Here is a 26,370-nt window from a genome sequence, read left to right as displayed (position 1 = left end):
CGCCTCTCCAGCTGCTCGGGGCCGCCGTCCTCCCGGGAGCGCAGCGCTGGTGTCGAAGGAGTGCGCGCAGCCGGCCATGAGGACCCTGTGGCTGGCGCTGTGCGCGCTGGCGCGGCTGTGGCCCGGGGCCCTGGCCGGCTGCGCCGAGGCGGGGCGCTGCTGCCCCGGCCGGGACCCCGCCTGCTCCGCCCGCGGCTGGAGGCTGGACCGGGTCTACGGGACGTGCTTCTGCGACCAAGCCTGTCGCCTCACCGGGGACTGCTGCTTCGACTACTCCAGGGCGTGCCCAGGTGTGTGGTGGGGCCGAGGGTGGGGTGCCCGCCGCTGGCCCGCAGCCCAGGGGCAGAGGGTCCCGCACCGAGGATCGCAGCCCCCAGCCCCTGCCATCCCGGCGGGCCCAGCCCCTTCCACCCGCGTACGCCCAGCTCCATCCTGGAGTCCTCCAGCCAGCCCCTTGCGTCCGAGGACACCCAGCTCCACCTGTGCAGGGGCGTCCAGCCCCAGGCTCCTCCAGCCCCCTGCACGAGACACAGCGCCCCAAAGCACCCCTCCCAACAGCCTGGAGGGAAGGGGTGGGGAGCTCTGTCCTGGAAGGGGCAGGGTCACCCCTGCCGGATGGATTCTTCCACGCGGGAACTCCAGCCTGACAGGGCCACCTCCCTCCTGGAGAGAGGCACTGGCAGGTCCTGGGCACGCCCCTGGGCCGGGTCCCACCACTTTCATCCTCTTAAGCCTCGGGGATCTGGGGGGTGGGTGAGGGGTGATGGGGGAAGGAGTGTGTAATGACCCCATTCCGGGCCCAGGGCTTGCTCCACCAGCCAGTTCTTGGAGGAGCACAGCTGGCCTCACCTCCTGACTCTGCCTGTAGCTTACATGCCCCTTCTCACAGGAGGGGCTCCATCTGCTCTCTGAGGTCAATTTTGTCTAGATCACTTGATAAAGATTTTAATCTCAGGGATCCTATTATGTTTTAATCTTGCTGCCTTTCCTTTAGGGTCAGTCTTTTTCATCTTTACATTTCCCACAATAGCACAGCCCCTGGTATGGGCTCAGTAAATGTTGATTTAAATGAAATTAAAAGGTAAAAGAAGAAAAGGTGAGTGTTGTCCTAAAGAACAGGGTGAAAGAAGCCAGCTCTGGAAATAAAAGTAGCCATGCTCCCTCTTAATCCCATCACCCCCAAAAGCCACACACGTTAGGGGTTGACGTCAAGGATACCGGTGTTGTGGGGTCCTCGGCATCTTCCTGGGAGAGTAACCTGCAGGGCTGTGCCATTCCCTGGAGAACTGGGTGCCCGGCAGAGAGCCGCACCCCTCTGCGTTCTTTCCGCAGGAAGCGGCCACCGGCCCATGCAGGATGGTCACCCGGGCTGCCGCTGAAAGGACACAGCTGGAAACATTAAGATTTTTTGACCCTGATCGAAAGCTAATGATTTACCTGCCAATATTGATCTTCTTTTTGATAAGATTCTTTACTGTCCCTGCTCCAAGGCCAGGGTGTTTTACTATTAATGTAAAGTGAAGAGTCGGTTACTTAGGAAATGCGGCGCCCCAGCCAGCTGTCCCCAGCTCCCTGCTCGGCTGCTCCATCCTACCCAAGCCTGTTTTCCTCAGTGAACCCGTCCACTGTGCTGCCTCCCTCCCTCAACCCGCTCCCTGGACGGCTTTCCCTGCATTTTATTTTATTTTATTATTTCTCTAATATGTCTTTATTGGTTTCAGAGAGAGGAATGGAGAGGGAGAGAGACATAGAAACATGAGTGATGAGAGTCATTGATTGGCTGCCTCTTGCACGCCCCCTACCAAGCCCGTAACCTGGGCATGTGCCCTGACGGGAAACCCAGATACTATCTCCTGGACCATAGGTTGATGCTCAACCGCTGAGCCACACCGGCCAGGCTTTGCCTGCATTTTAAAGGTAAATGCAGAATTCCTGTAGTTCAGATCATGTGGCCCGGACTGTGGTTAGCACAGGGACACAAAGATGATGAAGGCACAGTCTCTGTCCCATAGAAGTTCATACTCGAGCAGGGAAGTACACATGCAAAACTGCTTGCAACATCCTTGGTGCCAAAATAAGGGACCTGGAGGCTAGAGAAGAAAAACTTGGAGGACCAGAGGAATTCAGAGAAGACTTCCCAGAGGAAGTGACGGGCAGCCTAGTCTTGGAGAATGGGCGAGAGCTCTCTAAAGGGGGTCGGGATTCTAGGAGGGTTCCAGCAGTTCCCTTTGGGTGTCCGCTTTTGTGCCAGGTGCTAGGCTAGGCCCTGAGGCCACCCTGGCCAACAGGACAGGACCTGTGAATGCAGTTAGATGTGGAGATTTGGGCACAGGAAGGGATGGGGAAAGACAAGGCCGGGGTCCTGAGAAGAACTGGCTTCCTGGTGAAGACTAACACCCCTGTGAGCAGTTGCAGAGTCCTCAAAGTCTTTATTTGGTCAAAAATAAATCCCTTGTTTTCAGTCCAGGAAGTAAAAATGTTTTTAAAAAAGCCTATCATTTTGGAGTGAGGATTTATTGAGTAAGGAATACCAGGTGGCCATACCATCTCTGGAAGGACTCAGAAATCCAGCCAGCAGAAAAAGACTTAGGACTGAAAAGGCTCCTTGTTTGTAAATCCTTTGCACTTGCAGGTTTTGGGAAGGAAAGAAGAAAATAGAAACAATTGGAAGGTGGCCACTTGGCAAGACTGAGCCTGCTGACCCCTCAGAGCTGAGGGTGAGCGTAAGGGCACCGTGAGCTGAGATAGTTGGTCAGCTCAGCCTGCACCGGCGGCAGGACTGAGCTGACTCCGGGGTTTGGAGAAGGTGGGGTTGGCTGGCATTAGCATGTCACAGCTGCGGGAGCTGAGCCAGTTGGGGGCACTCCCATGACTAAATTACAGGAAGGGACAGTGGAGGGAGAGCTGCACCCAGGCTGCCCGAGTTCAGGCTGCCACCAGCACTTCCGTGTGGGCCAGTGCGTGGCTATTATTTATTCCCAGATAAATCAGTGCTCAGCAGTGCAGAGCCCCCGGCTACTCCACAGACATACAACCATTCTGCCTCGTAGGATCTCTTCTCCTTACCCAGTGCTGTGTTATCAACTGATGCTGTTGGGAATCTTTCTGACGGAAATGACATTAAATATGAACAGAAATTGGAACTGTGTCAGAACTCAGCACGCCTTACTTCTACCCCTTCTGACTTTTTCGTCCTGATAAACACATTCTTTTGGGGGGAGTGGTTCAAAGATGAAATACTGGAGTTTCTCTTTCTAAATAGAAAGTTATATTTTTTTACTCAGTAAAAGTAAAAAGTTATTGGATCTATAGAATTACTAAGCTGTCTCAAAAAAAAAAAATCTGTTCTGAAACTAATTATCTCAGAAATTCTCATGATGATGATGGCATGGGTTTTAATACCAATGATATATCTCCCCCCCCCCAAAAAAAAGATAGGAAATCCTCCTTTGGCCTGATCAGGGATGGGGAGAAGGAGGCAGGTAGAGGAGGGGACAGACCCATTTTCCTGCCTGGACAAACTTCTGGAAAGGCTTGCTTATCAGGCTCGGAACACCCCAGTCTCTAATTTGTCAGCTGGGCTCCTAGCGCCTTCATTCTAAGATTATAGAAGCAGTGGGTTGCATTAGATCTTGGATGAGGAACTTAAGGACCAAGGAAAAATTAACCCATGTGGAGAGGGACCAACACTGAGTAGCCTATATGGGCTAGTCTCTTCTAGATTTACAGGGAATGTAGGAAGCCAACTGGCCTAATCTGCTGACGGCGTATCTGGAGGAAGATGGGGCACCCAGCTTGAAAATATGTGCTCCGAAAGTCACCCAAAGGAAGAATGTTACAGTCTGATGATTTAGAAAGTTGAGGCTTTACTGGAGCCAGAGTGGCCGAGGGACAGTATGTGGCTTCCCCTGCTTTTGTCTCTGCAGAAAAAACACACAAGGCCTGGCACTAGTATTCAGCTTGCAGGATTTGGCGGCAGCCCTGGGGCGTGCAGTCAAGGAGGGTAAAGTTGTCAAGGCTAACCCAGCACTTACTCTGTGCCAAGCCCTCTCGCGGGCACTGCACAGCTCTAAGCTGATTTAGGTCTCACACCCGCCCAGGCTACAGGCATACCTCTGAGACGCTGCGGGTTCAGTCCCAGACCCCCGCAATAATGCAAGTGTCGCAACAAAGCGAGTCGTAATCTTTTTGCTGGTGGAGGGCCTTGCCTTCAATTTTTAGAAAATGCAACATCTACGAAGCACAATAAAGTGAAATGCTTTGTATGTCCGTATTCCTCATGTTGGTTTCATTTTATGGACAAGGTATTCAGGGAAACAGGAGATGAGGGGTTAGGCAACTTGTGCAAAATCTGAACCCAGGAACTCTGGAACCAGAGCCCACACGTTTAAACATTATGCTTTTGGTCTCGGAGAAATGAGGCTTTATGAGAAACTCTGTGCTGTGCAGGGTAGGCCCCAGATGAGTCCTAGTGGAGCAAGTGAGCTTTCTCTGTCCAATAATTGTGTGTTCCTCAGGGGCACAAAGTGTGTCCTGCTCCCCTTTGCCAATCCCCTGATGGCCATCGCGGTGCCTTGATGACATTTGTCAAAACACGTGAGCCGTCATTCCACCGAGGGGATGTGATCTGTGGCTTCTGAGGGCACTGCCAGCGTGTAGCCACACGCCCTTTTAAAAACAGCATTTTTCTTCCTTGAGTACAAAATATATGTTTCAGAAAATTTGGAAAATAATGAAATGTACAGAAGGAAAAAACAACTCACCCAGAAACTTAACTACCCAGAAAAAGCATCATTATCTTTTTAATGTGCATCCCCTTTTTTTCTGGGTTTACATGGTGCATAAAATTCCATTTTTATAGTGAGGCAGCCCGTTTCAGTGTCTTGCTAGCATTTCATGCACTTGTCCAGTTAATGTATCGAAAAGAAAAAAACAACCACCCTACAGGGGCCAGGTAGCATGGTTTCTGCAAGAGGGAAACATACTTGATCATTTTATTGGAGCTTTTTCGAGGGGGTAAATAGTCAGTTGGGCAATGTAGTCTCATTTGACCATCAGAGAAGTTTTGACAAGGTTCCACAGGAAAGGATATACATATGGAGAGAGGAAAAGGCAGGTAACATACATTTAAAATTGTGTCACCATGGGATGTGTGTGTGTGTATGAAGGGGCTCTCTTTTGCTTCCATAGAATGTCAGCAAGTAAAAGCCATGTATAAATGGTACTGCTGTGGGCAGAGTGCCAAAGGAATATTTCCTTAGGAATGATTAGGACTATCTGAACTTAACAATGTGAGGGAGAAGACACTTGATCGTGGGTGGCCTTCAACTCTGAGGTGGCAGAGAGCCAAGCAGGCAGGGCCAGATTACAGAGGGGAATGTCTGAGTGCCTGTGATTAACGGAGGAGACACAGCTATGTGAGAATACACGCAGGGCCTTCCATTAAGAAGAAACAAACTATACTTGTGATATGAAGGATGCTGGCTGCCAGCTCAGGTTGCTGCTGTGCGCACGCGCGTTTGTGTATGTGTGTGTGTGTGTGTATTTGACATCATCAAGAAAAGCATTAGAGAAAAAGATCTTTTAAATTACCCTTTGGGACCTAAAGACTGGGAATGGTGCACCTGGTTCTGGACTCCACAGCTCGCCAAGGCTGTGAATGGGCCTATGGAAAGTCCAGTGGTAAGTTTGAGAGCAGAGGTGTTTATAGAAATATGAGTCCAAAAGCTGGAGCCACCGACCTGAAAGCCTGTGCTGGAGGGAGGGGACCTGCTGAAGCAGGAAGCCCATGGGTGGCAGGAAGATAGACACACATATTTTTTGCACCACAGTCTGAAGTTCTTGAGTGAGAGGAAGTGCGCTCAGATGAAAGGAAAAGCCACTGCACACCACAGATAATAAAGTTAAAGAAGCTTGTAACATTCCAGATGTGGTACTGGCAGGAGAGAGATGGATTAGAAAGGATTTGAGGACGCGTGGCTGCCAGGAGAAGCTGGATCTCCCTGGCCCGAAGGCGCAGAAGGCAGCGCCCCTTCCAGCGGCCCCACCTGCCGTGCCCTTGCCAGGAGCGCGGAGCCCCGGCAGGTTAAGAATCCCGGTTTGGGCTCTGGGAGTTCCCCCTGTCCTTCCCACTCCGGGGTCTCCGTCAGTGCTTTGGCTTCTAACTAATGCTACGAGCAGAGCAGAGTCTGTTTCAATGGAGAACATTATTTAGGAAGGAGGAGGAACTTGCCAATGCCATTCATTCGTTCATTCATTCATTTGGCAAATATTTTCTGAGTACCTACCAAGTGCCAAGCACTAGGCATGAAGTGAAAAACTCGACAATAAACAACAGCAAACAGAAGTGTGTAATTGTGAATCATGGAGATGTTAGAAAGCAAGGAATACTGAGCTTTGAGAGGAAATCGTTTTGAGGGGTGTGTGAGGGGGGCTGGGAGATGACCTAGCTAAGCTGGCTGGAGAAGGGCTCCCTGAAGAAGAAATAATTCATCTGGGCCCTAAAGGATGAGCCGAACCCAGCCATGCCCAGTGTGGGAGGAGCGTCCTGGCAGAGCGAACACACAACAAAGGTCCCAGAGTATGAGACTTTGGTGCCTTCCAGGGGTCAAGACACTGTGGCTGGAGCTTGACACAGAGGCGGTGGGGGATGGGGTGGGGTGGGGCTCCAGGCTGGCAGTTTGAATTTCAATTCAATGGCAAACCACTGAGGGAGTTTCAAACACTATTTATTTATGGAAAATCAGTGGTACATCTTTGTTGTTTTTAAATCCTCACCTGAGGATATTTTTCCCATTGCTTTTCAGAGAGAGTGGAAGGGGGAGAGAGAGAGAGAAACATCAATGTGAAAGAGACACATCGATTGATTGCCTCCAACAGGGGCTGGGGATCGAGGCTGCAACCGAGGTACGTGTCCTTGGTCAGAATCGAACCCGGAGCCCTACAGTCTGAGGGCCGATGCTCTAACCACTGAACAAACTGGCCAGGGCTCAGTGGTACATTTTTAAGGTCATTGTATGTAGCCGTGACTGGATACCCTGTTAGGACATGTGAAAATATGCCCTCCTCATGTGCACAGATTTGTTACTGAAATATATAACTTATATTTCTGTTCTGGGCCTTTCTCTGTGGCCATGGTAGGGGCATCTGATAGCCAGAAAGCTCTTGAGGGGGACTAGCTGGTACATCAGGAAGGATTTGGTAACTCCTCACACTCTGGATCTTTCCATTATCTCACTTCCCAGCAAACTGAGGGCCAGAGGTGCCCACTGGGCCTAACGTAGGGACTTGGGTGTCTGCCTCGTATCTCTGGTCTCTCCCATGCCTACCTCACTGTCTCTGCCCTGCACTCCCTTATTAAGCTTCTTGGGATCACCTCCCAAATAAATGACTGGCATTCAAATCCATGCGTCAGATGTCTTTTTGGAAACTCCACCTGAATAGTACATTGAGTTTAAACAAAGAAGAACAAAAAACTGGGCTTGCCAAGCTTCCTGGCACCCATTAAATCTAGGCTTCTGTCCCCTAAAATGAGTGGGATGATGTCATATCCTAACATCAAGACATCAGGAAGCCGTGGCAAGTTTGGAGTCAAAGGCGGTCCCGCTGCTTATCAGGCAACAGTCTGTCGGTTCCCGGTAACCGGGAGTGAAATATGAAGATTGAGAAAGTCAGATTTAAAACAATATATATTTATGTCTTTATTGATTTCAGAGAGAGGAAGGGAGAGGGGGAGAGAGTGAGAAACGTCAATGATGAGAGTCAGTGTTTGGCTGCCTCCTGTACGCCCCCCACTGGGGATCGAGCCCGCAACCCCGGCATGTGCCCTGACCTGGAATCGAACGTCGAGCTCCCTGTCCTAGGTCGATGCTCAACCGCTGAGCCATGCTGGCCATGCTTTTATATTTTTCTTGATTTCAGAGAGAGAAAGGGAGAGGGAGAGAGAGATAGAAACATCAATGATGAGAGCCATTGATTGGTTGCCTCCTGCACCCCCCCCCCCACTGGGGATCGAACTATGACCTCCAGGTTCATAGGTCAATGCTCAACCACTGAGCCACACTGAGAAAAATTTTTGTGCACAGGTTTGTTACTGAAATATATAACTTTTCTGTTCTGGGCCTTTCTCCTTGTGGCCACGGTAAGGATGTCTGATAACCAGAAAGCTCTTGAGGGACTAGCTGGTGCATCAGGAAGGAATTGATAACTCCTCACACTCTGGATCTTTCCATTATCTCACTTTGCAATGATTTTGATATGCTGTATGTAGATGTAAATCAGATACGCTTAGTGGGAAAGGGACAAGAAAACTCATGAAACAGTTGAGAAGGAAATTTGTGTCATGCGATATAATATATGACTTGTGGTGATAAGTCTCAGAAGTTTCTGTACTTCCCCTGACCTCCGAGACCAAAGATTACTTGTGATCTATGACACCTTCCTGTCCAAACATCAAGTTCACAAGTTAATCATGAATAGATTTTTTTTGTTTGAAGAATAGGAATAAACACCTCAGGTTAATCTTCCACCTCAAAATATTTTGTGGAACAGCTTTTGCAAACTCTACAATTCTATGGAAACTTTTTTCCTTTGTCTTACTATGCAGCCATCAAGATGTGTTGTTCTGGGCCCCAGAGTGTTCCGATTCTCTTTATGGGGAAGTAAAAGCATGGATCAGAAAAACAGGACATAGCATTTGCCAAGGGCAAACTGTAACCAAATAGGAACAACAACTGATTCAATTATTCTGTGATTTTAGGATTTTCACTGCAGGTCAAATGAATAAAATAAATAAACATTGGACATGAGACACAAACGGCGACTAATTTCAGCCATACAACTCTCCCCAATGCCATCTTTTACCATGCGGATAGAGTGTAACCCAAGGCCATGTTACTAACTTCTGCCATGTCCAAATGTTAATCTTTGAAACAAGTGCATTTTTTAAAAAGTGTATCAGTAAGTGGTGTTCAAGTCCAAACATGAGGGCAGGATTAGCTCGACTCAGAGATGAAGAGATTTGGGTGGGAAGAGTTATTGAAGGAATTAAGGACAGAAGAAGTCCTTTTCACCCAGCTCTTGGCTTGGCTTTCTCTTTAAATACCTTGCGGTTCTATGGGCCAATTTAACCACGAGATCCTGAAGATAAAAAGGGAGGGGTCAACAAGAGAGGACAAGAGCAGGAAACGACCTGTTACTGAGTTTCCAAAGGATGTGTGCGTGGCAGATATTGGGAACAAACTCTGATGTGGCTCATTCTTGCTTCTTTAGGTAGCTGGCCTATGAGTCATGTGATAGTTATGAGTTTTTAGATGATTAATAAAAACATTTTCAAACAGTTTGAAATTTTTGAGTTACTGACAGGTGTTTATGTTGGGTGTGATCCTTTTCATGTCAGGAGCAGCTATGTGCTTGCTGTCAAAAGATACATCTTCCCAAAGACATAGACTTAAACTGGAGTGTGCTACGTGAGTTTTCAAGTCCAAACTGGCGCAAGTCCAAACCAAGGTTTCAGAGACGTTAGGGTGCTTTCTTGGTGAAGTCTCTGCAAACTTGAGAGCATGAGGTTGGGGGGGAAAGTGGGCCACGTTTTGTGGGAGAGAAAGAGGCACATATATCTTCTATCTTCTTGTCTTTGTCTTATATCCAATTTCAAGTCCTGAAATAATTCAGTTAAAAACCTCATTGCAGTCCTTCTATAGACTCATTGGGACTTTCAATGGGAAAGCTCAATGTGCAACGCCACTGATTCCACAGCCATGACTCCTGCCCTGACTCTGCCCCTTCGTGGTGACCATGCAGCTTTAACCTCGGTGGGCCCTGGTGGCTCATCCCTAAGCTCTAGCTCTCATGGTTTATGACTCGGTGAACCATGGAGGGTGAGAATGCGCATCCAGGAGCAGCCCAAAGCGCAGGGGCCCTTGGTGTGGCCCTAAGCCTGTGTCTCCTGGAGACCCACTGGCTGAAATTCACTGGGCAGTTGATGGGATCATTGGTGGGTGAAGTACAATTTCTTTTTTCTACTTCTGGTTTTTTCTTTACATTTACTGCGATGAATATGTATTACTGTTACAATAAAAAGTTCTGGCCAGGGGAAGATAAAGTTAAAACCATGGAAAAACCAAAGCAAAGATCTGATCTAAGCCCCAGGAGTATGAGGAAGTACCCGGAAGGCATCGCCTCTTTACTCAGGTGTGTCCCTGGCTCAGACCCACCTTCCTGATCCCTGAACCTCTGCCTCGCTGGAGAGGTCCCCGGTGATCAGTTAGCCATCGGGGTAGTGGAGTCAAGGCCAGCGGGGCCCTGCTGAGGCCCTGTCCCCCTGACGCGCAGTCAACGCGCGTCTCTCACGGGTGGGAGCGGCCCGGAGGCGGCTGCGGGTCCCCTGGGTGACTGTCCCCTGGTGCTGTCTTCCAGCTCGCCCGTGCATCGTGGGGGAGTGGAGCCCCTGGAGCGGCTGTGCGGACCGGTGCAAGCCCGCGGCCCGCGTGCGGAGGCGCCCGGTGCGGCAGGAGCCCCGGAACGGCGGGGCGCCCTGCCCGGCGCTGGAGGAGCGCGCCGGCTGCCTGGAGTACGCGGCGCGCCACGGCCAGGACTGCGCGCACGTCTTCGGTACCGCGGGGTCGCGCTGCTGCCGGTGGGGTCCCTGATGACTTCCACGCTTGGTCCCCTGAGGGCCAGGGAAGGGCTGCAGCGGGGGGGAGGGCCGTCTCAGGAGCAGATGGGAAGCCCAGGAAACGCCTGAAAAAGGGGTTACCGGTCAGCTGCGCCAGGGTCCCCAGCCCCAGCCCTCTGTTTGCTCCGTGTGTTTATAACCCAGCGGTGGCCCCTTCTCCCGGTATATGGACTCAGTGGGTTTTAGCAGACTCAGTCAAGCGGGGGACAAGGCCGTTAGGCGAGGTGACGGCCCTTCAGGCAGCGGAGTGTGGTCAGGGGAACCCTGCTTCACCTGGCGCTGCAGGTCTCCCCCATCACCAGCGCGCACACGCCCTGAAAGCAGCAGAAACGTCTATGTTTCCAAACAATGGGAGAATTATTCTCTTAAAACACCTGCCTCTCCCCTTATGCCAACTAGCTCGGGGCTGATGTGATCACATTTGTGGTTTGAAAAGATCATCCTGGTTGTGGGGTGGCCAGTGGCGGCCCGGAGTCAGCTCCTGAGTGAGTCAGAAGCCAGGTGAAGCTCACACATAAATAAGCAAAAAGGCCAGTGCCGATGTTTTGAGCTCGATGGAACCTGCCAGAGCAAAGCGCCGACGCTCAGGAGAGCAGAGACCATGATTTTCACAGGAACTTGGAAAGTTTCATGTCAGCATGACCCTGGTTAAGCCACTGTGTTCCTTTTCCCACCCCGCACACGAATATTCCCGGAGAGCCTGCTGATGCGGGCACTGGAGGGTACCAGGGTTACAATCTGAGAAAAGACATGGAGCCCACTGTCATGTAGATAGATCATTGTCTAGTGGGAGGTAGAGATGACCATTGGATCATCCAGGGGAATTAATCTCAGAAAATCACAGCTGCGATTTGGTCCAGCTGGAACTGACTGCATGAGAGGTGTGGACCTATGAGTGTGTGTGAAGCTGATTCCCCCTGATCTGGGAGGTGGGGAGCTATAGAGGTGGGAGGCGGGACTTCCCTGAGGACTGGGGATGAGACTGAGAGGCCAGTGTGGTAAACCAGATAGTCAGGTAAAAGGGCTCTGAGGGTTTGGGGCTGATCTAGGAAAAACGTGTGACCACAAGAGGCAGGAACACACGGGCTGGGCTGGGTGGGCCTGGAGCAGGGTTGAGTGACAGGGAAGTGCAGAGGCTGTGCGTGGAGACCGCCATCCTGAAGGGAAGGAGAGGAGTCGGCCAGGGCTTATGTGTCTATGTGACGTCAGCTGAGCAGCACGGCCGGAGTCTCTGGGTCACAGAGCTGCTAAGGGCAAGGGCCATAACAGCTTGGGGGCTTATAACCACAAGGTTTTAGCTTCTCAATGGGCAGCAGATGCTGGGTGTAGTTTCACAGGGTTTGCAGAGCAGGCCAGGCCTCAATGACTACAAATCTGGTTGTTTGGCTATTTTTAAAATAATCGGATGTATAAAAATTTGAGTTTGGTGCCAAGAGGCTTTGGAGCTATCAGGTTTCAGCCTGCCCTGAGGAAGTAAACAACCTAGGGGCACCTTTGGCTCTTTCACGTAACACGGGAAGCACAAGGCCGTGGAGAAGCCAATGGAAGACCTGGGTGTGGGGAACAAAGCGCAGGGTGAGAGGGAACCCCTTCTCCCATTGCAGGGCCTCGGAGCTCCCCGGTTAGCATTCTAGTCTTTATCGTAAAAGCCCTGGAAAGCCACTGCAGGGGCCAGTGTGATCAGGTTTTGATGTGAAAAGATTGCCCTGGTCGTGGTGAAGGGAAGGGCTAGGGTGAAGGCCTCCCATGGACACAGCCATCATATCAGGCTCACGGGGAAATAATTTAGTGCTTGCAAAAACGGCCATAGAACAAAATCACATTCCACTCATTACTCTGCAGGAACACTGCAGAAAAGGCTCAGGAAGAAGTCATAGTCAGACCCCATTGATTTTTTTTTCACCCCAGCTCCTGTTCCTTCATTTATGCATTTTCTTAAGAGTCCCTGAGCATCTACGACATTCCAGCGCTGTGCTGGATTGTGGAGGTACAAACCTGAGTGACAAACACATCACAGTCAGTTAGAACTCAGGGTAGTGAGCACCCCATGGACGCAAATGTTGGTGAGGGAGCGTGGGGAAGGGGCGCCCACCTCTACCTGCGGCTCTCGCCTGTGCACCTGCTCTTCCCTCCCCCTCCCCCAGGCCTCCTATTCACAGTGAAGGGGCCTTTTTCACGCTGTGCACTGACCCCTCCCATTTGTGTGGCAAAGAGTGTTTGTAGGCATTATTGATTCAGTCTTTGAAGCAATCCTGTAAGAGAGTGTAGAAGTTTTCCACAGCTGCTGAGACGAATTGCTGCAAACCCAGGGGCTTACAGTAACGAAGATTTATTGTCTCCAGTACTGTGGGGTAATTCCAGTCCAACCAGGGCTCACTGAGCTAAAACCCAGCCAGGGGCTCTGCTTCTTTCTAAAGGCCCTCAGGGGAGAATCGTTTCCTTGCCTTTTCACTGCGGAAAAGGGGGCCCTGTCCTTAGGGGCAGAAAGCTTTGTGGAACCATGACCTGCAGCTAAGTGGAAAGTAAAACTTACAAGCGATAAACTTGGATATTTAGCTGAGGAGGTTTCCAAGCAGAATGTCGCAGGGGTTTCTTCTTGCTCAGAGAGGGGAGGAGAGAACAACTCACCCAGTGGGGCAGGACTTGGTGAACCGGGGACTTCCCAGCCCTCCAGCACCGAAGGCCCTGAGATGAGGGGATTCACTCTCGGGAAGCATGTCCCGAGAAAACCACCGAGGGTGTAGTGTATCACCTTTCGTCAATACCCCAGAAAGTCAGAGGTGAGAATTACCACAGACTTAGTGACTTAAGCAACAGAAATGCATTTCCTTACATTTCTGAAGTCAGAGGTCGGATGCCGTCTCGCTGGGCTGTACAAGGAATGGACAGGCCTTCTGCCCACTGTCCACATTCCTTTTCTCACGGCCACACTGCATCTCTCTATGCCGTTCCTTTATTGTCACATCTTCCTGCGACTCTCTTCTGACTCCTTCTCCCTCATGAGGACCCCTGTGATCACATGGGGCTCACCTGGACAATTCAGAATAATCTCCCTATTTTAAGATCAACTGAGTAGCACCTTCATTCCTCTTCGCCACGTAACATAACGCATTCACAGGTGCTGGGGATTAGGGCATGGACATCTTTGGGGGACCACTGTGCTGCCTGTCACTGAGGTAGAACAGCATCATTATTCTGGGTTTGCACAGGGGGACATGGAAGCCCAGAGAGATGACAGCATTGGTGAAGGGCCACCAGAATTTAAGTGTCTCATGCTCTACCGACTGAGCTAGCCGGGCACCTAGGGCCACCAGAATTTAAACCTGGATCTCATGGCTCTAAATCCTGTGGGTCCTTCCCTCCCCCGCACTTGGTATTGTTTTGCTCTTAACTGTTATTGTTAGAGCTCAAATTGCAGCTACAGGTTCCAGTTAACGCTAAGTAGAAATATAAAGGCCCTCCCTGGCCGGTGTGGCTCAGTTGGTTGAGTGTTGTCCTGTGCACTGAAAGGTTACCCGTTGATTCCCAGTCAGGGTACATGCCCCGGTTGTGGGCTCATCCCCAGTAGGGGGCGTGCAGGAGGCAGCCAATCAATGTGCTTTCACATCGATGTTTCTCTCTTCTCCCTTCTTTTTTTCTCTCTCTAAAAATCAATAAACTATTCTTTTTAAAAAAAAGGAGAGAAAAATATAAAGGCCCTGTGAGGCCAGTGAATGCAGTATAATCACTGATGCGCCCTTATGAATGATCAAATAGCTATTGCATTTTTTCTGTTTCATTTAACGCATATTTTGACTATATTTTTTATCATACGAACAAACCCAAAAGCCACCTGATTGTTTCATTGCACATACCGGCAATTCCATAGATGCCTTTTCCTCCTGCAGGGAGGTGAGTGTGCATTATAAACTGTGTGCTTCCAGATCGGTGTCCTTGGCCAAATTTTCTTTCTATTCTGTTTTTACCTGAAATCTTCAGACCAGGGGTTCGAAGCCTGCTGTTGTGACACCCCACTGTGCCAGAGGGCTTTATGAAATTCTCAAGGCAAATTTAATTTACTTTCATGTTCAAAGGAAGTATGTGCGGGGCCACACTTTTTAGAAGTGGAAGTTGTTGTAAAACCCAACAATGGTAGGGTGATGGGATGCCAGGAAAGTTGGCAAATAGCCTGGTAACAAAGAATCTATTACGTTTGAATGCTGTTGCCAGGAGGGCGAAAGGAGGGGGGACTGGCGTTTATTGAGCCTTTGTTCCAGGCACCCAGCTACGGACTTCCGCACATAAGCAGAAGTGGGACTGGAGGCAAAAATAATTTCTAAATTACTTACCACTCATCAGTAATGACAATGACATTTGTGGGGGAGATTATGGCAATGCTTCAGAGACCTGCAGGCAACCTGGCTCCCGGTGTATTTACTGGGGACTCATGGGAGGGGGAGGCACCCCATCAGTAGGGCCGAGGGGGCAGGACACACAGGACACAGGTCCAGGGTTACCAGCCTGCTTTTATCATGAGTCCTAACAAGGAGGCTTCTCACTGACCATGGGTTGTGGGTCTTACAAAAACAGAAGCTACCTTCTGTGCCGGGACCCTTGTTCAGTCGTTTACTATTTATTTTCCCATTAACTTCTGTGAGCCTCAGCTTTTTAAAAATTTATTTTTATTGATTTTTAGAGAGAGAATAAGGGAGAGGGAAAGAGAGACTCACGCATTGGTTGCTTCCTGCACGCCCCCTACTAGGAATCGACGAGGAGCGTGGTTTGGAGACAGGGCCCGGCACATGAGCCTTGAACACATTTCTTACCTTCTCTGTGCCTTAACTTCCTCATCTGTGAAATGGGGAACTAATAGGCTCTTTCTCGGAGGGTGTTGTGAGAATCAAAGGAGTTAGCACATGAAAAGCGCTTTGCGTTGGGCCCGGAAACTTAGAAGTGTGTGATTGGTAGCTTTTAATTTTTATTATTCTAAAACTTTTCTTAGGATTTTATATCAGAAACTAGAGTGATATACTTGCTCTCTACTTCCTAACCTCCTTTTTCCTGAGCTATGCATTCGTGTTTATGCCTTTGGGCTTTTGTGATAGTATAGGAAGTACAAATTAGGAGATCAAGTAGACTTTTTGAGTAAAGAAACACACCCCGAAAGTGCCGTAGTCTGCCTGGTATAATGCTGTGCGTCCTTCACTTAGCGAATAAATACATTCATTCATCAGAAAACTAAAGCCCTTCTGATGTCTGTGTTTCTGACAGTTAGGTGTAAGAGAAACAGAAGGACCCTAACGTACATGCGTTCACTTGTTAGCTTTCTGATTGTCTGTGGATTTTGAAGTTCAAAAGCTACAGCCACATTTAGAACACATGACACGTTCTCTTTGGAAAACAATTAAACATTTTAGTGCGGCAGGGAGGAGCCACACAGCTGGGGCTCTGGGGCTTGTGCACATGTAGGTACCTTCTTGCTGGAGAGACCAGGCACCAAAGCACAGGACACAGGGGTAACGTCTGCAACTCGGGGGCAAGTGGCTGCCAGGATTAGGCCGCTCTTGTCTTACATTCCCTGGTAACTTAAAAGGGACTCCTCACTAAGAGACTCTAAAACAGAATTAGGGCTGCCACCTTGTGGCCGCGAGGAGCCAGGTAAAGTGAACGTGTAGCTCGAAGCATCAATTTTGCACCCTCTTGCCATTTGGTTCACGTTGATGATGACTGTGGTATCCAGGAGCCAACATCAGCCGGTATCTACCCTTCCCGGGTTGGTCCTGTTGCTGCTCTGAAAGGGAGAAAGGACTGTTGAGCCATTTCAGCTGCAAGGCTCAGTACAAGAACAGGTCACCGGGAAGTAGGACCCCTGAGCCTCGGTGGCAGTTTGGTGACTTCATTCACTCATCGACCCATTGCACACTCACGTATTAAGTGTGTAAGTGTGTAAAGGCCACAGCGATGGGCAAGGCAAAACCTTGTCTTCCTCGAGGTGACAGCAGAGTGCAATTAAAAGTTATCTGCAGGTGCTACCTAGAGTGGCAGGTGCCGCCCTGGGCTTAGAGACGAAATAGGGAGGAGACACACACAAAAACTAAAATTGCAGAAGGAACAGAGGTGGGCAGAAAGAACTCTGGCTCCTTTTCTCTTCTCCCACTCAGAGCGTCCGAGTTGGGGATTGGGGGGAGCAGAGGGAAAAGGAGAGGGCCACTGAGAACCGCCCTTCCTCAGGCGGCACGGGGAGAGTGCTGCGCTGGCTGGCTTCTGGCAACCACACCTGGGCCATGCGGTTGGCAGGGCCGCTTCCAAGCTGCGTTGGGGGAAGGCGGGGGAAGTGCTCACACCCCCTTCCTGTGCTTCCTCTGTTTATTCCCTTTCTCATTTCCTCTCTCTCTGGGCATCTTTTTCTCCTTCCATCCCCTTTTCACTCTCCTTTGTCATCTTCCCCTCTGCTTCCTTCCTTCCCCCTCTCCCTCTATTCTTTGTTCTTCCGATCTTTTCTTTTTCTTCCCTATTTCTCCACCTTTCATTTAAAAAATATCCTCTCCCTTTCTAAATCACCTCACCTTTTTCCTTGGTTTACTGGTCCCCATCATCTTTTTATTTCCTCTGGTCTCTTCCTCTGGCCCTCCCCTTTTGGTTATTTCTGCAGACAAGTCCACTCGTCCGAGGCCTGCAGGCCCTTCCCCATGCACCTGTGTGCGCGCGAATCTTTATCAACTGGGTGTGGGGACACTGTCGCCTAGCCCCATGTCACTCCCTAATGCTGGGCCACAGACCTTTGGCTTGAGAAGTAAGAGCTGCAGACAGGTTTGAAGCCAAGTATGGGAAACGTCGCCCTGAGTACTTTAGGCTACAGGGGTCCACTGTCACCCTGTTTTCCAGTCCCTGCCTTCATAACTGCCTCTGCGTTCAACAAGGAGAGAACAAGACAAGCTGCCTCCCCACAGTGGTCCACAGACGCAGAGGATGCCGGGTAATTTGATTTTTTTTTTTTAACTTATGTGTTTTTACTTGTATTCAGGTCGGCCCACAAAAGTCAACTTGGTGTGATCGGCTTTCCTGTTACTAGTTCATTGCCTTTGGGTAAAAATGACTCTACCATGAAGTTGGGAAAGTACTTGTCCCCTCCCAGGTTTTGTTGGGCTTTAAAGATTTATCTGTCTCTGAGGTCTGATCTCCAAGAAGAAACATCTATATAAAAACGAGATGATATTGCTGTCAGTCACACTACGGCTGCTCCTCTTACACCCTTTATGGGACCCTGCACTCCAGCACCACCTCTGTTTGGGGAATTTGAGAGTGGCCCACCTCTGAGCTCTGAGGGTTTCTGTCGAGATCATGGCACAGGCTGAAAGGAGCCTCCGTGCTCACTAAGTGTCCACTTTTCCGTTCAAATCCCCACACTGCCACTTGGCAGCCACCTCAGCATCGATACCTACCCCATGGGGTTGTCAGGGAATTTAATTAGCAAATGCCATTGAAGAGGTGTCTGGGTTAAGCTGTCTGAAGTTGATGGAAGCTGCACCATAGAATTTCCCCCTCAATACTTTAAGGTCCCTAATAAATGACACCTGCCTCTGGTAGAGGTCTTCTTTGAAGCCTACACTCCACTTTCTGTCTAACTGATTTTAGCTCATAATTCTATGGATTAAAAACTGACCCATTTAGCATAGTTAGAACCTAAAGTGCAACGTTCAGGGTTTTTATTTTGGTTTATTTCCCTGAAGAATTATAAAATTGTGTTGCTTTTGACTACAGGACTTTGAAATGTTCGCCCATATCTGGGGCCCTCAGAGTCTAGTCACATAGTGTTAGAGTTTGCCACAGCCCCGTGTCAGGTGACACTAGCCCGTCACAGAAAAGTACATCTCGGCTTCCCACTTCTTTTTATCTGTGATGCCCAATATAACCTTGATGTTTGACTTCAAGTCAAAACTCATGTCATTCCCCCAGACCATGCAAGTGAGCTGGGTGGGGAGCGTTGGGAAGGCCCTGGGATCATCTGAGGGACCAGTGCTGGCCTGGGCATCAAGGACGAGCCCTCCCGGGACTCACACGTCCTCAGGCTTAAGCAAGTTCTTGTTCAATTGACATAATTCATGAAAATGTCAGCAAAGTTATCAAGGGCTACTTTCCTACTGAAATGTGCTTTTATACACAACTTAGTGGTCAGGCAGGCAGGAGACAGGATATGCGGACTTCTGCACATCCGTGCTGACCAGGTAATTCAGTCATGGATTGGAAAAGAGCCTCAGGCTTCACCGCAGTTGTCACCTGGACATCGTCATAGTTCAGTGACTGAGAACCGTCGCCGAGCGTTCTGTGGCCAGTGTGTGACCTGTGCAGATGCACCGTCTCCTCCAGTCTGTCAGATGTTCTTGGGGACAACAGGCTTCCTAAGACTTTCTATAGGGTTAGGCCGCCTCTAATTATAGCGAGTGATCGTTCCTTTTCCTGCTCCAGGTACTGCATGGAGTTCAAGACCGAGTCGCTGACTCCCCACTGCGCCATGGAAACCCGGCCCCTGACGCGCTGGATGCAGTACCTGAGGGAGGGCTACACCGTGTGTGTCGGCTGCCAGCCTCCAGCCATGAACTCCGTGAGCCTCCGCTGCTCCGGGGACGGCCTGGACTCGGATGGGTAAGGGAGGGAAATGGGTTGGAGATGTTCCCAGTCACTCGTTTGGAGAGGCCCGTCCTCTGCGTGTCCTGAACAGCTGACGGTACTGAGCACATCAAGGTGTGACTTGGAGTCAACCCAGGGAGTGAGGGGACCCTTGCCCCTCACCACTCCAGACAAGCACCCAGTTCACACTGTGGGACTTAGAGGCTCTTTACCAGACTTGAGGGATGGGGGGTGTGAATTTGGATATTGGGGTTTAGGGCCAGCTCCCAAATGACCACCAAAGACCCCACCTCTCCAAAGCAGTGTTCCGAAGACCACTTGAATTACAATCTCTTGGGATGGTAACTTAAAATATGCAGATTTATGAGCTCCTCCTGAATCCCAATCTTTGGGGGTGGATTTTTAACAATCTCCTAGGATAAGGGTCAGCAAGTATTTCCTGGATGGTGCCAGATGATAGATGTTTTTGGCTTTGTGGGCCACACGGTCTCTGTCGCAAGTACTCAAGTCTGCATCAGAGCATAAAAGCAGGCAGGCCACTATGTAAACTGATGAGCTGGGCTTTGTTCTATAATGCTGTATTGGTGGACTGAAATTTGAATTTCATATAATTTTCATGTATTACACACTATTTTTCTTTTTATTTTCTTTCAACTCTTTAAAAAATGTCTATAGAAAAGCATGGGGTGGGCTGGATTTGGCCCCTGGCACGTGGATCGCTGACCCCTGCCCAGGAGTAGTCATAGATCATGATTGAGATAGTGGTGGGCTCAGCTTTGCAGGGTCATAAACCTGCAGAAATAGATTGTCCAAAAGAATTGATCCTTGAAAACATTTTACCATCTTGAAAAGCTATGCCAGTCCTGACCTCATTTATTAGCTAAATCTGGTAACACTGTTTGTAACTATGAGAAGGGTAGACTTTGCTGTGGGCATGGATTATGGTTTTAAGTATGTCAGATGGAACTGGTAAAAATACGGATTAGAAAGTAAAATATGGACCTTTCCAGTTACTCACTATTCCCATAGTATATTTTAATGCTTAATAACTTGAATTTTCATTTATTAGTCACTTGTGCCCAACAGCATCTGTATTGAGTACACCATAAGAACAGTAAAGTGGTAAGGAATTCATATGAAATAGAAACTTAATAATCAAACTTATTATTTTTCTGAATACCTCATCCATATTTTGACTTGAAATGAATTTATAATTTAATTTATACCCATAAAGTACCTTAAACCCTGGATGAGGTTCCAGTGACTTTAAATATAATAATTTCAATAATCTGGCTTTGCTCTTTCCACTGCTCCCATTTTTTTTTCATTATGGAATCAAAGAGTTGGAAAGGATTATAAGAGATTATTTGGTTCAGACCCCTCTAATTTAAATATACATGAAACAGGAAGCCATTTCCTTTTATGTAGCGCTTTATACTCAGATCAAGTGACAGAAACAAATACAGCGATTTCAGACTACTCTGCACACAGGGTGTCCTCAATAGGTATAACTGGTAACTTGTTTTGATAGAGTCCAAAGAGAAACTCGGTTTGTGATCATTTTTTAAAATTCAATTTACAATGAACTTCAAAACTCCATGTATAATGACTATCTTTCTTTTTAAAAAAGAACTCCAATGTGTAATTTTGTAAATTAGAATTGTCTTTGGTTTGCTTTTAGTGTATGTAACATTTTCAAAATATTGTTTCAGAAATCAGACTCTCCACTGGCAAGCAATTGGCAATCCTCGATGTCAAGGAACTTGGAAAAAAGTTCGGCGAGTGGATCAGTGTTCTTGTCCAGCTGTGCACAGTTTTATATTTATATAGATTGCGAGGTAAATATTTCAAAGTCTGTTTGTAAACATGCTACATATGATCGTCATGGGCAACACTTCATAAACCTTCAAAAATCGTATGGCCAAGTTCCTAAACACACGTCATTGCCACACTCTGAAGTGGAGGAAGAAAACTTAGGGGCCAGCTGTCAAAAAACACAGCAGCTTTATTTTTATTTGTACTGAGTTGAGGACCCACTCTGAAGTCTCCTGCGGTTCTGTGCCCTTGACCTTCCACTCTGAGTCCTCTCCTTCAACAGGTGGCCCATGCGCCACAAAATACGTCTGTTTGCACTAGAATTACTACAACATGGTCCATTTACTGGTAAGTGGTCACGTAAGGGTATCCATGCTTTGAATCTTGTCTTTTTTAATCCCTTTTCTGTAATCTCCAAAACTTCTCGCTTTAAAAGTGTATACAGATATATGTACACTCTCACGCATACATTTCCCATATATTATCCCACAAATTCTGAAATGATTAATTTCAAACCAATTGTCACAAGTAATTTTCCACAGGACAAGTTAAGATTTAGTAAGCATGTTGTAATAAAAAACCAACAGCTATGTGAACAATACTTTCTTTTTGAAGAAGAAATACTGTTAATTGAAAAGATCAAATGTTCATTCTAGGTCAATGAGTTCTCCGAATGTTATACTTGTCATGATGAGACATTTTGGCACCAACAAATGAAACAATTGCTTTAATTATGAACGTTTTACCATCATTATCATCTAAGATTATTTCTAAGGCTAAAGCCTGAAGCCGACCAAGATAATCTTTGAGTCCAATGTCCAGTGTCATTGACGTTAACTCACGATTCTTTCTATAGTATTCCTTTCCTTATGTCTGCAGTAGAAGGCAGAGGAATATATTACTGAAGGCTGGGATTTGATCACAAATACTCTGGCCACAACATACATACACGTAGAGTATTAGTTTTATTTTATGATCAGGAAATCCGTGAACCAGAGACAAGGTGGCTTGTTTAAGCATCTGGGATGACAAGTCATTCTGCAAGTCGGCCCCAGAGCCAGATCCTGGATGCTCGTCCAGAACTCGGCTGCAGTGGAAAGCTGGACTGTGCCAAAGGGGGTGCTATAAAGGCTAAGCTCTTTTCGTTTTTGAAACAAATCTTAAATCCAGGACATTTTCTTTGGAAAATTGAATCTCACGATTTAAACTGTATGAAATTCCTTTGGTTTCATTTGTATAAAATATTATTCACCAACAAATGACTTACTAAAATAGATTATTTCTCAGTACTTACATGTAATGACAGAATGACAATTGCAAGCTTAATAGAGATGGAAAAGTCTCCAATATTTAATGCTGACAGTAGCAATTTCCTGACTAAATATTCATTTAACTGTACCAGTTATTTTTATGGTAAATTAAATTCTTAAGAAATTATTAATAAAAAAATTACATCTCAAGGTTAAGAATTCGAGTGTAAGTTCATATTAACATTTTAAGACCATTTCTAACATTTGTAAAGCAAAGTTTTTGAAAATATACCTGGGTAATTTTCAATGTTACTTAAAATTTTTATACCAATAAATAAACTTTCTGTTCACATTTTAAAAAGCTCTTTACTTGTTTGATTAGAAAAGAATGAACATAATTTCACCAAAACAGAACAAAACAAAGCAAAAAATCACCTTTGGAACTGACAGGTATAAGTATGATGTATTTAAGGTTCAATATAACATTTAACATATTTGAATTGTATAAAATCAATTTTTTCACCTTATACATTTTTAAAATCCATATTGTAGTATATTTTTGTAATTTCTATTCTTGACAAGAATTTCACAGGCTAGTCTTAACTATTAATAATGGTTTTGAAATGCTTGCTATTAATTCTTGCAAAGCCCAAGGAAACAGGTCAGACTGAAACATGTAGCCATGTAGTGATTAATGAAGAAGCAAAATTTTTATTTTCAAAGTTAAAGATCGAAGTATTTAAGACCTTTTCCACATCCTTTTCTAATGAGTACCTTAGAGTGAGGGGCCTGTCTAAAGGGACTCGGCAATGATTTATGGCCCCTAGAGCTATTTAATAGACTGATTTTTAAAAGTGCACGTGGAAAGTATAACAAAAATAAATACACCCACTCAGGAAAGAAGGGGAAAGGAACTTGGGATGGTGATCATTTATAAGAGGAAATTTTAAAAAGGGGGGAGGGGAAAAAGAGTAGAGAAAGGAACAAGATGAACTATAATCATATGATTCTCTTTTTAGGGTCTTTCTTTAGAGAATTTTATCCGAGAATGTCATATTTAAGTATAAATAGCAATAGCAATAAATTGTTTAGTTCTATTCCGGCATAAAAATTTTGATCAGTCATCTCTTCTAGGTATGTGCAAACATGATGCAGAATAAACCTGGTTCTGCCCTCTGAGGGTATTCTAGTGGTTTGTACATACAACTGCAAGTTGATTCAGAGCAAAGACCTGGGCATCCTGAGGTGTAAGCAATCGGATGAAGAGCATATTGAAACAGAAATGAATCTGCTAGGTCCTTCCCTAAGTCCCAATGACATTATAAGATTTACAAAAAGGGGTTGGTAACATAGATGAGAAGGGGGTGGTGGGGGTGGCGGAAATCGGCCCAGAGATTTTGAAGATTGAAAGCAAATAGGATTCTACTGGTGGATAAACCAGAATGTAGGGATCATACATTGAGAGGAAGGGAGAGGGAGAGAAACATCAATCAGCTGCCTCCTACACACCTCCTACTGGGGATCAAGCCCACAGCCCTGTGTATTTGCCCTGACCCGGAATAGAACTGGCGACCTCTTGGTGCATGGGCCACACAGACTGGGGTCAGTGTTAACTACTGATGTGGTTGGATTCAGGTGTACTTTTTTTTCTGTTTGTCCTTGTGATTTTTGTTTTTGCTCTTTTAGATTATTTGAAAACTTTAAAAATATCCCATTATATCAAATGGGTATATATCTATATTCTTCAATTTTTAATTAAAAAAAATAAATAAATAAAATAAATATATATAGATTTCAGAGAGGGAGAAACATCAATGATGAGTTCACTGATTGGCTGCCTCCTGCATGCCCCCTACTGGGGATCGTGCCCACAACCAGGAACTGAACCTCCATCTCCTAGATCACAGGTCGATGCTCACCCGCTGAGCCACACTGGTTGGGTTATCTGTACTCTTTTAAATGGTTGCTCCGGGGGCTTCAATATCATAGCTAAGTTTTCAGTTTATTTAAGAGTTAATACTATTCTTAGTATCACATTGCATGCGAATTGGAAAAGCTTCACAGCATTAACTGAAAACAACTCTGAGAGACTGAATATAAACAGACACTGGGCAGACCTCGTATGACCGCAAACTCTGACTCACAACCTCTACAGCAACCAGTTGAGGATGCCAAACAAACCTGTACAGCAATCCGACAGGACTGGTCAATGGCTGCCAACATCCCCTTCTTTGTCCCCACTTCCAACTCAGAACCCATCAGAGAAAGCCAAGTATGTTCCCCAAAACAATCACACAAGATGCCTGCTGCCAGCCGGCCGGCCTTCAGCTTCCTCATGCCGACGACCTCCAGTCAGGGCTGGCCTGCCCCCTCCCTGCTTTTCACTCCAAAGCTTTCCCACTATAAAGCTCTGCTCACCTGAGTCTCTGCCAAACAGAAGTGATGGTGGCTGGCTCCCCTGCTATAGGAAAAGCCCTGAGTACCATGTGGTACATTTACAAAATGGACCACTATTCGGCCATAAAAATAAAAATAAAAAAGGAAATCTTATTTGCGACAGTATCGATGGACCCGGAGAGCACTATGCTAAGTGAAACCAACCATCAGAGAAAGACAAGCATACCATGACTTTACATATATGTGAAACCTAATGAACAAAATAGAAACAGACTCATAGATACAGGGAACAGACTGACAGCTCTCAGAGGGGAGGGGGGTTGGATGGAAAAGGTGAAGGGATGAAGCAAATAACACCCAAGACTCAGACACAAACAGTATGGTGATTGCCAGTGGGAATTGGGGGTGGGGGAAGTAAAGGAGGGTGAAGGGGGATGAATGGCGATGGAAGACTTGACTTTGGGATGGTGAACACACAGTATACAGATGATATATTATGGAACCATATACCTGAAACCTACATAATTTTATTAACCAATTTCTCAATAAATTCAATTTAAAGAAAAGCTGAGTACACTACCTGTCTGTCCTCAGTTGAGTGGTCCCTATTCCCACAACTCAAACATTCAGCAGCATAACAGGTAAATAACTGAAAGCACATACTGTATTACTGTACAGAAATGAAAACGAACAGGCTGCCGCTACATATAAAAACAGAAGCCCAGTCGAGCATTCACCCATGAACCTGGAGGTCATGGTTCAATTCCTGGTCAGGGCACAGGCCCGCATGTGAGCTCGATCCCGTCGGGGCGTGCAGGAGGCATTTCATCGATGATGTTTCCCTCTACCCTTCTCCCTTCCTCTCCCTAAAAATCAGTAAGAACATTAAAAAAAATAGCAAATACATAGAATACTTCATTTAATGTCCTTAAGTGCCTCATCAGAAAGAAAAGCAAGTCACTCTCCACCTTTGCAGACTGGCTCTGAGTTGGGGCGCTCGTTCAATGCTTAGCCAGGCCACCTACCAACTCTGCCGTAGCCTTCTCCTCCAGCACGCCCGAAGCCCAAAGATCCTTCCCAGCTGGAGGCCTAGGAACCTCCCGGGTCTTTTCTGAGACTGGGTCTGGCTGTGGGCATGTGCATGGCCTTCGTGATTCTCTGGTTCACAAGTCCTTCAGAGCCATCATCCCCACGTATCTTCCTCCCAGGATTTCATCTGCTGCCTTTCTTCTCTGCCGTCCCTGGCCCCAGGAAGTTGTAGGTAATGTTTTTAAGGTCAAGAATTCAGAGGTGGCAAACCTCAGAATTAAACCCCCCAAAAGGACAAAAGACACAATTCTAGGTCCAGGGTCTGCTTGTCCCCTCAACAGCAGTCAAGCTGCACCAAGTAACGGGCTGCTGTCCTTACAAGCAGTGTCAGCAAAACCACCAGAATGTCACCAAAATTCAGTGATTTCTTTCTTTATAAAATATTCCCTGGTTGTTTAAGTTTTTATTAGATTCCAGTTTCAAAAGTTGATTCTACCAGTTGTTGCCAGCTTAATAGTTGCTTCAGTAGAAGGAAGGATCTTTGGAGCTCCCTACACCACCATTTCGGTGATATCACTATGTAACATTTTTAAATGA

At 47.1% G+C, this 26,370-nt stretch overlaps 1 protein-coding gene across 3 annotated transcripts; it reads left to right on the top strand.

Annotated features, from left to right (window-relative positions):
- Positions 1–22,703, top strand: SBSPON (somatomedin B and thrombospondin type 1 domain containing). Of its 3 annotated transcripts, none has more exons than XM_081117387.1 (5): positions 1–290; positions 10,417–10,611; positions 17,540–17,630; positions 19,121–19,297; positions 20,995–22,703. In XM_081117387.1, exons 1-5 carry the CDS (start codon positions 77–79, stop codon positions 21,110–21,112), a joined length of 795 nt encoding a protein of 264 aa, XP_080973513.1. In that variant the 5' UTR covers positions 1–76; the 3' UTR covers positions 21,113–22,703. The 3 variants fall into 3 exon arrangements, with proteins under 3 accessions (XP_080973513.1, XP_080973512.1, XP_080973514.1); XM_081117386.1 differs by having other exon boundaries at positions 43–290; positions 19,121–19,220; positions 20,995–22,697; XM_081117388.1 differs by lacking the exon at positions 10,417–10,611 and having other exon boundaries at positions 43–290; positions 19,121–19,220; positions 20,995–22,697.
- The last annotated feature ends 3,667 nt before the right edge of the window (positions 22,704–26,370 follow it).

Source organism: Miniopterus schreibersii (genome assembly GCF_964146895.1).
Source record: "Miniopterus schreibersii genome assembly, chromosome: 17".
NCBI classification, from domain to species: domain Eukaryota; kingdom Metazoa; phylum Chordata; class Mammalia; order Chiroptera; family Miniopteridae; genus Miniopterus; species Miniopterus schreibersii.
Note: the sequence above shows the minus strand (reverse complement) of the source record. Positions and strands in the feature narration are given on the sequence as shown.

Coding starts and splice junctions, on each gene's coding strand:
- SBSPON (XM_081117386.1), top strand. CDS start 77: ATGAGGACCCTGTGGCTGGCGCTGTGCGCGCTGGCGCGGCTGTGGCCC. Junction 291..10,416: donor CTACTCCAGGGCGTGCCCAG/GTGTGTGGTGGG, acceptor GCTGTCTTCCAG/CTCGCCCGTGCATCGTGGGG. Junction 10,612..17,539: donor GGACTGCGCGCACGTCTTCG/GTACCGCGGGGT, acceptor CCTGTTTTCCAG/TCCCTGCCTTCATAACTGCC.